At 40.5% G+C, this 13,517-nt stretch overlaps 3 protein-coding genes across 6 annotated transcripts; 1 reads left to right on the plus strand and 2 right to left on the minus strand.

Annotated features, from left to right (window-relative positions):
* Nucleotides 1-61: 61 nt before the first annotated feature.
* On the minus strand, nt 62-2,836 carry LOC109545274 (CDK5RAP1-like protein). Its single transcript, XM_019915860.2, has 9 exons — nt 2,310-2,836; nt 1,968-2,139; nt 1,615-1,825; nt 1,299-1,561; nt 1,038-1,249; nt 778-976; nt 523-720; nt 269-469; nt 62-189 (listed from the first exon to the last, which is right to left on the minus strand). The coding sequence occupies exons 1-9, from the start codon at nt 2,571-2,573 to the stop codon at nt 95-97; spliced, it is 1,815 nt and encodes a 604-aa protein (XP_019771419.2). The 5' UTR covers nt 2,574-2,836; the 3' UTR covers nt 62-94.
* On the minus strand, nt 2,833-3,854 carry LOC109545283 (sentrin-specific protease 8). Of its 2 annotated transcripts, XM_019915869.2 has the most exons (3): nt 3,767-3,854; nt 3,304-3,698; nt 2,833-3,209 (listed from the first exon to the last, which is right to left on the minus strand). In XM_019915869.2, exons 2-3 carry the CDS (start codon nt 3,642-3,644, stop codon nt 2,885-2,887), a joined length of 666 nt encoding a protein of 221 aa, XP_019771428.1. In that variant the 5' UTR covers nt 3,645-3,698; nt 3,767-3,854; the 3' UTR covers nt 2,833-2,884. The 2 variants fall into 2 exon arrangements, with proteins under 2 accessions (XP_019771428.1, XP_019771427.1); XM_019915868.1 differs by having other exon boundaries at nt 3,304-3,767.
* Nucleotides 3,855-4,075: 221 nt separating this feature from the next.
* On the plus strand, nt 4,076-13,424 carry LOC109545271 (disks large homolog 5). Of its 3 annotated transcripts, none has more exons than XM_019915853.2 (24): nt 4,076-4,163; nt 5,806-5,880; nt 5,933-6,036; nt 6,093-6,363; nt 6,432-6,651; nt 7,050-7,224; nt 7,285-7,566; nt 7,621-7,824; nt 7,884-8,031; nt 8,095-8,367; nt 8,421-8,698; nt 8,753-8,926; nt 8,980-9,139; nt 9,198-9,527; nt 9,586-9,859; nt 9,916-10,136; nt 10,193-10,428; nt 10,484-10,674; nt 10,736-11,004; nt 11,061-11,287; nt 11,356-11,560; nt 11,630-11,822; nt 11,883-12,104; nt 12,162-13,424. In XM_019915853.2, the coding sequence occupies exons 2-24, from the start codon at nt 5,844-5,846 to the stop codon at nt 12,361-12,363; spliced, it is 4,896 nt and encodes a 1,631-aa protein (XP_019771412.2). In that variant the 5' UTR covers nt 4,076-4,163; nt 5,806-5,843; the 3' UTR covers nt 12,364-13,424. The 3 variants fall into 3 exon arrangements, with proteins under 3 accessions (XP_019771412.2, XP_048519669.1, XP_019771413.2); XM_048663712.1 differs by lacking the exon at nt 4,076-4,163 and adding an exon at nt 4,265-4,417; XM_019915854.2 differs by lacking the exon at nt 4,076-4,163 and adding an exon at nt 4,568-4,653.
* The last annotated feature ends 93 nt before the right edge of the window (nt 13,425-13,517 follow it).

Below are 13,517 nucleotides of genomic sequence, written 5' to 3' on the forward strand. Positions count from 1 at the left end.
GTAAAAAAGTCGACCCAAGGACTCCTTGCGAACAAGTCAAGGATTCAATAAAAACACCCAATAATCAAAACACATTTATTAATCCGCATTACAATTAGCCTTGGAAAGGCAAAGTTAATCTATCAGCAGCATGATGCCAGTCGTGCTTTTCATAGAACTCTTGTAGCCCGGTATAGTACAATGGTATGCCTGCAACCACAAAAAAAATTAAAAACCACTAATCAATATGGAAATTTCAAACCACTGCCGTTCCCTCCATTCAAATTACCTTTTAACACTTGAGAGCTGGCGGCATTTATGTGAACAGCTACATAGTCTCCAGGCTTCAAAAGCTTCATATACTGTCCATTTTTCGCAGGTATTGGATCAGTTCCCGGCAGGATCACCTTAACGTTATTATTGTTCCTGCCTTGGAAGCATTGGTCAGATCGTTTGCTCAATCCCTCCACCAAAACCAAATGGGTGTGACCTGAAAAGTTACCATCTAGAACCGGAGCTTGCAGCTTTTACTATCACACCTACCAATCTCTGAGCAATTCAATACATATGAGTGCCTCCGATAGACCTCGATCATCCTTTGCAGCCGTTGCATTTTCACTTCCTGGGGAACATCGTCTTTGAATCGACGATGGGCTGTGGTTTTTTCGCGCATACTATAAGGGAACACAAAGGCCGAATGATACTTGACTTCTTCCATCAGTGTGATAGTATCTTCGAACTCTTCAAAAAAAATTATAAAATGTTCAGTCAGCTCTCGTTAAGCTGCTGCGATGTTACCTTCGTCCGTCTCCGAACAAAAGCCGCAAATGAAATCGGAAGTCAGAGCAACATCAGGAATTCGGTTTCTAATATGAGCCACTAATTCCAAATATGCCTCTCTTGTGTAGCCGCGTCTCATTCTTTCCAAAACTGCTGAATTTCCAGACTGGGCCGGCATGTGCAGATTTTTGCAAATATTGGCCTGGTTTCGGATCACCTGCGACAAAAAAATTGTAAAAAATCAAGCTTATTTTAACTTGGTTGTGGTTTTTACTCACCTCGATTACTTCATCGGGGAAATCTTTGGGATGCGGAGAAGTAAATCGCACTCTCATTTCAGGATTTAGCTCTGAAACTCTGTGTAATAAGTCCGCAAATCGCAGACCACCCTTCTTCAGTTTGTACACTGTTTTAAAGCCCTTGGCCAAGCTGGTCACATTCTCCGTCGAGTCGATTTCAGATGTATCCCGGTAGCTATTAACGTTCTGGCCTAAAAGAATCTGTTTTCTACTTGGAGAGCCCTTAAACTCACCGCTCACCTAATAATGTAATTTCCTTGACTCCGTTTTGCGATAGATGTTCAACTTCTTTTAAAATCGAACTGACTGGGCGCGAGCGTTCCCTGCCTCTAGTGAACGGAACTATACAGTACGTGCACATATTATCGCACCCTCTCATGATAGACACAAAGGCAGACACTGAATTCTCGTTTAATCGTATGGGTGTGATATCTGCATAGGTTTCATCAAACGAAAGCTGCACGTTTATTGACTTTTGATCATTGGCAGTCAAAGCTAAGAGCCTACAAATTGGGATAATGTAGAAAAGGGAAACTCGTTCATTTAGAATCAGTACCTTGGCAAGTCTCTATAGGCATCTGGACCAACAACTAAATCCACTGATTTGTCGGTTTCCAACACTTTTTGCTTGAGCCTTTCGGCCATACATCCCAGTATTCCGATTTTCAAATTAGGTCGTGTTTTCGATCTTGTCCTTCTAATGCCTTTGAGACTTTCTAAACGGCCCCAAATCCGCTCCTCTGCACTTTCTCTGATGGCACAAGTAACTGGAATATATTTCATAGGGAATTTGTTAGTGTGCTAGTGAGAATAAAGAGAACGGGTTTTTGAGGAGACAATTTGTGGAAACAGCAAACAAAGTTAACACTGACTGAAAAGCAAGAATACGATACAGGGTTTGGTGCTCACCGATTAAAATAACGTCCGCTTCTTGTATATCATCCGTTTTCTTGTAATGACTGTTTTTAAGAATTGACCATATTACCTCTGTATCACTCACATTCATTTGGCATCCATATACTTCGAAAAATACCTTTCTGTTTTCGCCATAAGTCATCGATTGGATCAAGTAGGGCACCACCTGAAGCAAAGAGAGTAACTTACAGTTAAAAGCAATCAAAAGCTACGAAAGGTTTGTTAATAAATTGGAGTCTTATGTAAGGATTAATTCGGGATAAAAGTGGTATTATTAGTTAGTAGTTGCATGATGAAAACGTGCCCATTTTTAAGGCAAAATCACATTAAACCAACCTCTTCATCTGGTAAATGGTCCTGTTGCTTCAAATGTTCGTCTTTGAAAAAATCCTTCAAATTAGGCCCGTTTAGCAACTTATTCCTGAACTCAGCAGTTGTAGCAGGCGCTCCTTGACCACCGTCCTGTGCTGGTGCTTGATTGCAGCTGATATTTGTACACGAGATGTATCGCAGTCCAAAGACAGACTTTGAAAAATGTGTTGATTTCAATGCACTTTTCACGACTGTGTGAAATATCGGTGATTTTACGCTAAGGTTCATTATGGAGGCTTTCCGGTAAAGTTAACATAACAGATAGTGTATAAAGCTACAATTAGTCATTAATATTTGCTATTTAAAACTTTGTCAACAATACATTGAGGTTAACAGTTTAGATATTTTCATCGAGAGTAGACGTCTACAGTATGCAACCAGCATAACATTTTTTTGTAATCTGGGTGATTTCAGTCTTTTGTTGATAAAACTAAAGGATTTGGAAATAAACAGTACTTCTAACGCATATCAAATTAAAGACAGTTCGAAAGATTAATCATATACTTGCCTAAATGGTAATAAATTGTGACCTGAACCGACTACAAAGCCCCCGGTCGAGTGGTGGCTCTTAGCTTTTCGATAATACTTAAAATGTCCCATCTTTTACTCTGAACTTGTTCGGGGGTCACTTTAGGACAGCCCCTCAGTTTGCCGTAATGTCCCGCATAACTAGCCAATTGTTCGGTGTTGCAAAGCACGTGAATTCCGCAATCGTAGCCATTGTTTTGCTGCAATGTGGGCGCCTCTTCAAATCGACCGGCGATGGGCAGCTGAAAGAACTTCAGCACTTTTTCCGCAAGATCCATGGCTTGATTCTCGTTGCTTCCATGCGATGAGTCGTAATGAAACATCATTTTTTCGGGGCTGAAATGTACAATTTCTTAGTAACGCAGAGTTTTGCTCCTTAAATATCAAAGCCGCTTCAAAAGTCCAGAATTGGCATTGGATCGGTTCTTACCAGGAATAAGCCAAAAGGCTCCAGTGACTTCCGCCTGAGTACTCCGTTTGTTCATTGTCATTTAGAGCAAAGAATATAAAACTGGGCCTCTTCTCCTGCAGCAGGGGCTCCAGGAAAATCGCTATTTCACTCTGGTGGCAAAGCTTGATACACTGGGTTACTTCAGGAGACACAAACAGATACAAGTCATTTCCCTTGAAGAAATCAGCGTCCAGATATTCGAAATAAAAGGATATTATGGTGTCGTTCAGCCAATGGGGCCCCTTGAGCAGATCGACATCGGACTTTCGCAGCAGGCTTTCGTTGTAACTTAGCACAGTCACGTTGGAATTCATTGCCATCGATTGGGGCGATTTTCAGCTAACTACTGCAGATTTGCTTCTCATTTTACGCTACTAATAATTTGACAATGTTTGAAAATTGGAAATGTTTGTTGACGTTAAGTTTTTGGTTAGTTCCTCACCATTTGTGATTTATTGCTCAAGCTCAAGTTCCATCCATAGTTGCAATGCTTATGTTTACACTTTTCCTGTTTCTTGCGCAATAATTTTTCTAAAAAACTTGTGTGATTTATTGGGGATTTTATTAACTAATGTTGATGAGTTTGGGGAAGTCTGAAGCGCCTACGAATAATATAAAATCAACTTGTTTGAATGAACTTGAATCATCAGGATAACCATAGAATAACTTCAGTGTGGTGATTGTTTCTTCCCAAACTGGCTGCCACTGGCTGCTAAAAAAATATTTACAACAATGGCTGAAACGTCAAGAAAAGAAAGTTCACTCGCTCAGTGAATGTGAGTTAAAGTGTGAAAAGCCCCAGCACATCATGCTCATGCAAAGTCCACAATGCCTTAAAGGTAGGTGAGCCCCCTAAGCCAATTCCCCACTGGATTACTAATGGTCTAAATATAATCCTGATGGCTTAATTTGTCAGATAAAAGGAAATTGGGCAAACTGTGCATGGGTGATGGGGCAAACAATACGTAACAGGCGGTGTACCCATTCGTTTGTTAATTATTTTGTTGCAAAACTAATTAGTTGAACGAACAGAGGTAGACGATCTGAAAAAACGAACCTGCTGCTCCTGCTGGTTGGCAGTCAGTGTTGCAAGGTGAATTTGGTGATGTGGTGACAAAACTGGGTCTATTTTAGTTTATTACACCTTTGTACTAAGCCCACACTAGTTATTCTAGTCAGAAGTGTCTCTTTAAGCACCCAGTGGGTAGATGTTTTTCCTCCATCAGCATGTTACCAATTAAGTTCAAACGCGAGTTTCACTTATGGTGCTTCGTGGATTGGTTGGTGTTTCATTAAACCACAATGCTCCTTTTGGCCCAAATATCTAATGTAAGCTTCTAGTTACTTGAGTGCTGCAAAATCTGAACGTGTTATCAAAAAATAACTTCAAGTCATTAGTTTAAAGTGTTCCTGTATGAGTGTTTTAACTACAATTTTATGGTGGTGGCTTAGTCTATATTTCAACTGTGTTGCAATTCTGTTACTCGTTTGAATTGCAAGTGCAAAAAGTCAATTTGACTTTGTTCTATGGTTGAATAAAAATCTGTTTATAATAAAAACAACTAATTTTTTCAAATTATTCGGCAACCGAAACAAGACCTGTTAGGTTTATATGAAACATTTATTTGTATATTGACGAAATGTGTCATTTAGTCACATCAGACGCTAATATGCAGTGTGACCTATTTTCAAGCGGGACATTCTCATACACGCATTTATCTTAAATTATTAGTGAATCTCCCGAGTTGACTGCCGTCCACTCTAGTCTTAAGCCCAATTCATATTTCAAGGCGAACCTCGTATACAACTGAAAATATATACATCTTAAATAGACTTGTTTTTTCAGAGCTGTTTGGCTTCAAGCGCTAATCAACACTTAGGGCATGAAATATATCTGTTCTTGTCTCTAACCATTTTTTAAGCAGGTTTTTTATTATTTACACAGTCACTTATTCAGGTGAATCATGCAACAAAGCTTGATTATATGAACATCCCATTTCTTATACACGTTTCCCCTATATATTATGCAATTATTATTCAGCAGCCTTGCGTTTCAGACTCTATAATTGCCTTTCTAAAACAATGTTTTGCGAATTTATGTTGGCAGTTAATTAGGAGTTTATTATAAAGGACTCGTACGGGATTTTCATTATTCCGTGCAGCTAACAATTTTAATTGCTTGGTCGTATTATCATTCCCTTCAAACATGAAAGTTTTGCAAAAAATACTTGATACGCTAGTGAAAATCGTGACTGTTGTCCAAAAATTCCACATAAAAACTATGCACTGAAAATGACCTGATCCGCCTCGTGCGTTCAAGTTACTTAAACAACCGTTTTTAAAACAACTGTATAGTGCAATTAAGCATGTTGTCCAAAACAAGTGTTTATTACAGTTACAATCGGATTTGGAACATTTAAAAAATATTCTTTAATCAGCCGTACTTTGGTTGTGCCTAATTGACTGTGTTGTTGCTTTCAGGCAGTTTTAAGTAAAACTTGACTTAAACTTCCTTGAGCATGGCATCGAATAGTGATGGGGGAGCTGGCAGCAGCAGTAAGTCTTGAGCAAATCATTTAGCATAGGACTTGATTTAATTTATCCGCAGATACCCTGTCAAGAAATTTTGCAACCAGAGACTACGATCCGTATATGCAGCAATTCGAAAAACCGAACAACGAACTGAACACCCCGAGAAGAAGATGTGATCATGTTAGTACAGCTTAGACAAGGTTTGCTTAACTTTTACGCGCACCTTTTTCCTCCAGGATATTGATTATTATCGCGAACAACATCGGGCTGTGATGAATCAACTGGAAGTGTCCAGTCAGGATTCAGCGTCGCTGCGCAACAAATACACGGAACTCGTAACGGAAAATAAGCAATTAAGAGACGAAAATCAGCGACTGTTGAAGGAACTGACTGAACACAATGGCAATGCTTCCGAAGCCTTATTTATGTCCCACACTCAAGCATTGTCGAAGCTGGAAGTTGCGCAAGACGAAAATGCTCGACTCCATAAGCAGTGCGAGGTTTTAGGTGAGATTAACTACCATTAAAAGACTAGACTAAGGGAGAGGTAAACATTATAAAGTGATTTTGTTCAGGTCAAGAACGAGGAGCCGCACAACGAGATGTGCAAAGCCTGAAGCAACAGCTGGTGAAACTTTGCAAAGACTACGCAAAATACAGGGAAGCGCATCAGAAATTACAGCAACAGTATGAAGAATCAGTTAACATGACTATCAAGGCTAACAAGGATATAAAACGCTTGACTGATGAACGAAACGCTACTATGGCTGAATATACCCTTATCATGAGCGAAAGGTATTTTTTTAATAGATATCATTGTTCCATATTGCAAAATCCAATAGATTTGCAAGCAAATAAACGGAGAGGATATTTGCATGTTAATATCCTGAAAAGAAACGTATTTGCGAGGCAATTAGCGGAAAGATAGGAATATTACTTGTTTACCTTAAAGTGAAGTGTTAATTTTTTTCATTTAATTAAGTTGCAATGTCAAAATCATAGATTTTGTTAGTTTGGGTTCAGTCGCAGCTCGAGCGAATTGTTTTATATCATTTAACAGTGAATTCACTAAATTCCCAATTTGGCTAAATGCCCTTTTGCTTCATGCCTTATAGAAAATACACCTTACACCATGCCGCTAAGTAGCTGAACATCTAAAATGATCTATTGCGTTATTAAAGACATTTTTGCAGGGACACCGTGCACAAAGAGATGGAAAAGCTGAGCGACGACTTATCGCAAGCAATGAAAAAACTGAAACTGCTTGACGGCGATAATAAGGAACTGCAAGAGGCGAAACGAGGAATGAATTATCAGCTTGAATCTCTCAAAAGGGAAATTGCCAGTGCGTTACATGAAAGAGACAAGGTATTTCCAAATTGAACTAAAAATATCAAGTGCATCGATAAGGTCAATTTTGCTTTAAAGGCCCTGAAAGAGTGCAATGATTTGCGAGAGAAATTTGGGGAGCTGGGAGCAGCGTCTGAAGATGGCCGCCTTTTACTGGGTGATCAAATGAAGAAGAGTCGAGGGCGTTTGATCGACAGTTTGGGCACTTTGGGCGATGGCGGCGGTAGAAAAGAACACTTACGGGACGACTCGCGTTCTATTAATCAAAGACAACGGCTGGACAACTTGGACCAAGCGAATCAGGAATTGGAATCTCTTAGGAAAAGTCTAGATAAGGCACAGACCGAACTAGCTGAAGCTGTAAGTTGCCGTTGAAGCGATAATCGTCGTTAAATTACACCAACTGTAATTTAGGTACAAGAAGCTGAAGTATCCAAAGGTAGGCGAGACTGGGCGTTCTCGGAACGGGACAAAATTGTCCTGGAAAGAGAAAGCATTCGGACTTTATGCGACAATATGCGTAAAGAACGAGACAGGGCGGTGTCGGAATTGGCTGAATCTCTACGAGAATCTGACGCTATTAAAAAGCAACGAAACGAGCTACTGAAAGAAAACAAGGTGCGTATTTTTGCAACAGTAACGCATTGTTTACACTCGCAATTCCGTTGAAATTTTAGGTTTTGCGCGAAGCTTTGGAAGCTCAAATAGAGCGCGAAGGACGACTATCTCAGACGAACGTTGAGGAGCAACAGCACGCCTGTGGACATACTGAGGTGATTCAATTAGATCTTACCAACTCTGATGAGGAAGCTCTGGAGTTTGCCGGTGCGTTTAAATAAATTGCTTGATTTTTGCATGCTTGTTATTAAGGAAATATTTTTTGAACAGGCGGCCGAGATTTTCCTGGTGACGGTTCCGTCTATGTGGCATCGGTAGCACCTGGATCTTCAGCCATTGGTAAATTCTTCCCACACGACAGGATCGTTCGAGTGAACGATGTGGATTGCAGCCAGGCCTCGTTGAGAATGGTGACCGAGGCAATCCGATCCAGCATGCCCGCCGCTCATGTTCTGGTGCGTCGTACCAGATGTGCCAGAAATGAGATTAGAGCGTCTGGAGAAAAAGTCGCCAAGTGGATTCACACTGCCAGACTTGCACCAGGTAAAGCTCCATGTCAAATCCATGCTGTTTCATACTTAACAGCATTTTGTCAGGTTGTCATGGACTTTCACTGAAAATGGGCGTTTATATAAATCGCATAAGCGATGGCAGCTTGGCGGCAAGAGATAAGAGTCTCACTGTGGGTGATCGCGTTATACGAATCAACGATAAATTGATGGACGACATTGAGGGAGTACGGGAGGCCATGCAAGTGCTTAATGATGAGAGCACTGATGTGATTAACATCACCACTTTGAAAATGAGCTACCCCGAGTGTCCGAATGTTTTCACCCCTGTAAGAAGAAACAAAAAGGAGACCAGAAGCTCGCAGGTATGCAAAATGTCTTTGTTCGAGTTATTGGTGGTAAAACTCCGTTAATTCCAGACCGAAGATTGGTTGCGTCAGAATGAGTACAAATACGGCAATCAGGAGAGAAACAGCAGCGCCTGGTTGAAGGAGAAGCTGGAATTGGTGAGAGGCCCTTGGCGGCATTCGAAAGAAGATAAAAAGAAGCACCGAAACAGCTCACCTAATCCTATAGATTTTGGGCATGAGCAGGTAAGTTTGGAATTCGTTTTTCGATCGAATTCAGTGAGTATGTGAATTTCCAGGCTATAGCAGAACTGGATTCGGTTTTGGATAGTTACCATCACAGCAACACGATTAAGCGAACATCGGCCGTGGCAAAACGTCATTTGTCCCAGCCAAAAGAAGAGAAAAACAACGGGGGCACTTGGCCAAAAGCTAGAGCAACAGCTGTATTAACTTCAGGTGATAGAAGTTGATTCTACTACCAGCTGGTTTATTTATGAATGTTTTTCATCTTTAGGTGGAGGTACTGTAGTTACCAGAACCAAAGAACGTCCTCCCTTAAGTATTCTAGCTCAACCCAAAGAGTCGCAAGATTATTATCGAAATTCCACTCCAGTTCCACTAATGCCACAAAATCCGCACTCCGGCAATCGACATTCGGTGTGCAAAAGCGTTGATGCGAGCCACCACTTTACAATGCCAGCCGATTCCTTTGAAATAGTCAACAGGGTTGGTACGTCTAACAGACACAGCGTTAATATGAATTCGGATAACAGCCTCGATATGCCAGTTCAACGATTGTACGATAAGGACTTGTTACCGTATTATAAAAAGAATACCCGATCAGGTAAGGAGTTATTTTCAGGGAAAATGACGTGGCAATTTCGTTGAATCTCATGTTGCAGTGAGCAAATACGGCTCAGACTCAGAACGGGATATAAGTTTGGGAACGTCTCACGATGGCGGGCCGTCTCACTCGCGCGGCCCCAGCCAGCTGTTTGTTCCTCCAAGGATGCACTATCCATATCATCCCCATCCTCATCCCCACAATCACTCGAGGGAGAGTTTCAACTTTGAACATTATCAACACAACCACAGCCCGTCTGTTGATGCTGGAACCAGAAGACGGCCTGACCTACTTGAGACTGGTGGGACATACCCAAGGAACCCTAGAAACAGGTACAGTCAACTTACTTGTATCAGTGGACATTTTTTCAATGTAGCATTATTTGTAGGGAGCAGCGATTTCGTGTCCCCTCCAATCCTAGTGTAACGTCCAAAGTGAGTACCGGCAGCATAGAGCGTGGTAGCTCGGAAAGAGGCAGTCCCATGCCGATTTTTCACGTAGAAGTGTTGAGTAGCCCTGGGGATCATTCATCTCAACCCAACACTCCAAAGGACTACTGTCCTTGGGGCCATAAACCATTGCCAGGCGAACTGCGGAGAGTTCATATAGGTTTGTTATTGCCTTTAAATCCACCTCTATTTTTATTGATTAAAGTGCTTTTTCAGAAAAGTCTAATGAGCCTCTTGGAATTCAAATAGCGGACACTGGTGGAATTTTTGTTTCAACTGTTACTGAAGGCAGCTTGGCCAGTCGCGTCGGTTTGCAAATTGGCGATCAGCTACTGGAAGTTTGCGGCATCAACATGCGCAACGCTACCTACAATTTAGCAGCAAGTGTTTTGATGCAATGTGGAGATTCGATCACATTGCTTGTACAGTACAGTCCCGAAAAGTTTCGAGAGGTAACAATTCCGTGGCTGTGGCTAACGAAAGGTATTCATTAAGTCGCACCTCTAGATGACTGAAGGAGCAGAATCTCTCTCTGGCACATCATCTAACGAAGATGATGAGGACGACGAAGACGAAGATGCTGAAGGAGATCCCACTCCATGCAATTCTCCGAAGGAAGTGAGAAAAACCCCTCTGAAAAATAAGCCTTCGCCTCTGATACTAATGCAACGGCAAAGCGGCGTACCAGGAGTAAGCAGGTTTGTGATTTTTGCAAGCAGCGCAACAATGTTTTATGTTTTACGCGCATTTGTCTATTAGAGGGTCAATGGAAGAGCCCAGATACTTGTGCATCGAAACGCTAAAAACATCAAATTTGGGGATATCTCTAGTCGGAGGCAATGCTGCTGGCATTTTCATCCACTCGGTTCAATCGGATTCATTAGCCTATCATGCAGGTTTGCGGACGGGAGATCAAATACTGGAATATAACGGAACTGACTTGCGATCTGCCACAGCAGAAGAAGCCGCCTATGAGCTGGCTAAACCTGCTGATAAAGTGAAGGTTTTGGCCCATTATCGAATTGATAGTAAGTCCAGTTTCCTCATCACAATGACCGGTTTTTTAAAACAATATTTCTTTCAGAATACAAGGAGATTAAGGACAATCCGGGCGACAGTCTGTACGTGCGCTGTGGATTCGATAGAAGTGGAAATGACCTTACTGACCCTCCACAACTGGCATTTAGCAAAGACGACGTTCTTTACGTGGACAACACCATGTTTAATGGTGTCCCTGGACAATGGCGCGCCTGGAGATTAGATGGAGAAGGGCATAGACAACAATGTGGCGTGATTCCTAGCAAGTATAAAGTATGCATTATATTTGAAATTTGTTACCAATTTGTGGGCTAATTTATGAGGCTCTTGCTCATTTTCAGGTAGAAGAAGAAATGCTGCTGCGTCGTGGAGGAGGAGACGCCCTTGAAGGCCGCACGGCAGCCACAGCAAGGCGTAGTTTTTTTAGGCGAAAAAAACATCAACGAGATGGAAGCGGATCTTCTGGTTTAGGTTCCACTGGTTCACGAGACTCGAAGGAATTGGCGAGCTTTTGCAATTTGTCCTCAGGATGGTACTCTGATAGTGGTAGGTTTTTTAAATATATAAAATTGATGCATTATTTAAATTTTTTGTTTAAACTAAATATTGTTTCAGGATCTCTTCATGAAGACTTGTCGCAAGTATCATATCAGCGAGTAGAAAGACTTCAATATCCCGAGTTTCGTCCAGTGTTAGTTTTGGGGCCTTTGGCGGAATGCGTTGCCGATAAGTTGGTTACCGATTTTCCAGAAAAATTTCAAAGGGCTGTAACTGATACTAGACGCTGCAATCAAGCACAACTCGATAGGTAAAACTAACAGCAAATGCATGAAGCGACAGTTCAATAAAAAATATTTAATTTGTCTAGGGAATTGGAGGATGGTCTCATCATAGAATACCGACGTCGAGGATCGTGCTTCGAATGCATAACCGTCCAAGCTGTAAAGGCTGTGGCTAATGCCCGATTGCACTGCATGTTGGACTCTTCTATTGCAAGTGTGCAACGATTGAGGCGATTGCAAATCAACCCTGTGGTATTACTGATTAAATTCAAGAGTACGAAACAGATCAAGGAAGTTAAGGATGCTCGGTACGTAAAAAACCGGCTGTGAAATCAGTTAGACTAAATTATTGATTAATATTGCAGATACAGCCTGGACAAATTATCGGGCAAAGCTGCTAAAGAGATGTTTGAGCATGGTCACAAACTAGAAGCAGAATATCGGCATTTAGTTACGGCCGTAGTCTCGGCTGGTGCTAACGTTGCACATGTATGTGCACAAGTTAAAGCTGCCGTGGAAGTGGAACATAGAAAAAGCCAATGGGTCTCTGTCGGTTCCAGTCACTAAGTACTTCAGATTTATCAAATTCCCGTTAGTTTGAAAGAAATTATTTCTTAGAGTAACATTTTGACCGGAACACTGAATACAAAGTTTATGTGGGTGTCTACTAACGCACATTTTTCTACTTCATCTACTACCAAATTCGCTGTGAAAATAATGAGACATGACTATGCGGTGTAAACCCTTGGAATAGATTTCTTTCCAAAAGAGGTATATAATGTAGAACGTTATTCTTAACGCACGCGAACGGAAAAACGTGAAGCTATTTTTCTCGATTTTAGACAATAATACAGTTTAAGAGATAACATATATTTTGAGAGCGTCAATTTAAGATCTGATATAATGGAAACTGTCTCAATTTTTTACGAATTTTATAAAAGCCTTTTAAATATATCCAGATATCTTACTCACTTAATATATGTGTGCATTCTAGAAGGAATGTGCTATTATTACTTTAGGCAATTTCTTATGAGATGTGGTTAGGATATTTACAAACTGCTTTGCTATCTGCAAACACTCGTTTTGTTGCCTTATTGGCATTTTTTTAGATCTCAATGCTATTTAGTCGTGTTTAAAAAGTAGTTTGTTGATTAACCAATACATCGAGTTCTTGAGCAATACACTTAAGTTATATTTAAATGATCTGACTTCTATTTGGAAATACTATGATAATGTATTTGTGCTAATTTATATCCTTAAATCTCTGAGCTTTCTCAAAAACATGTTGCAAAATTGGTAAGATTTTTTTTTGAATCTCAACCTTACCTAAATAATTCCATAATGTGATTTGTTACAACACGTTTTGGTATTTCCTCTCATTGCTGAAACGAGAATCTCCAAAGTTACAGGAAACTCTAACCCAATATTGTTTGTATTTAGCTTTAATGCGTTTAGTTCTTTTATTGCCTAAACGCAGCAAGTATTTTCCCAGAAAGTTATCGTGTTAATTTACAATAAGATTAATCATATAAAATGAGGTGGTTGTATATTCTTTTCTTCTGTGATTATAATTAATATTTTTCTTGTGGTTTCTTATACATAAGTGAAATATAATATGTATTTATATACGGATTTGTTTCTTTTTTTGTGGCATACAGTATTGATTGATTGGGATTGTGGGAGGATAATGAGAAACAACGGCATCAGTTCACAATGGACAA

The sequence above is a fragment of the Dendroctonus ponderosae genome, unplaced genomic scaffold (assembly GCF_020466585.1).
Source record: "Dendroctonus ponderosae isolate FM_Combo_2020 unplaced genomic scaffold, Dpon_F_20191213v2 Dpon_F_20191213_2, whole genome shotgun sequence".
Taxonomy (NCBI): domain Eukaryota; kingdom Metazoa; phylum Arthropoda; class Insecta; order Coleoptera; family Curculionidae; genus Dendroctonus; species Dendroctonus ponderosae.

Coding starts and splice junctions, on each gene's coding strand:
- LOC109545271 (XM_019915853.2), top strand. CDS start 5,844: ATGGCATCGAATAGTGATGGGGGAGCTGGCAGCAGCA. Junction 9,140..9,197: donor AACAGCTGTATTAACTTCAG/GTGATAGAAGTT, acceptor TTTCATCTTTAG/GTGGAGGTACTGTAGTTACC. Junction 10,675..10,735: donor GGCGTACCAGGAGTAAGCAG/GTTTGTGATTTT, acceptor TTTGTCTATTAG/AGGGTCAATGGAAGAGCCCA.
- LOC109545283 (XM_019915869.2), bottom strand. CDS start 3,644: ATGGCAATGAATTCCAACGTGACTGTGCTAAGTTACAACGAAAGCCTG. Junction 3,210..3,303: donor AGCCTTTTGGCTTATTCCTG/GTAAGAACCGAT, acceptor TGTACATTTCAG/CCCCGAAAAAATGATGTTTC.
- LOC109545274 (XM_019915860.2), bottom strand. CDS start 2,573: ATGAACCTTAGCGTAAAATCACCGATATTTCACACAGTCGTGAAAAGT. Junction 1,562..1,614: donor GCCTATAGAGACTTGCCAAG/GTACTGATTCTA, acceptor CCCAATTTGTAG/GCTCTTAGCTTTGACTGCCA. Junction 721..777: donor TTGTTCGGAGACGGACGAAG/GTAACATCGCAG, acceptor TTTTTTTTGAAG/AGTTCGAAGATACTATCACA.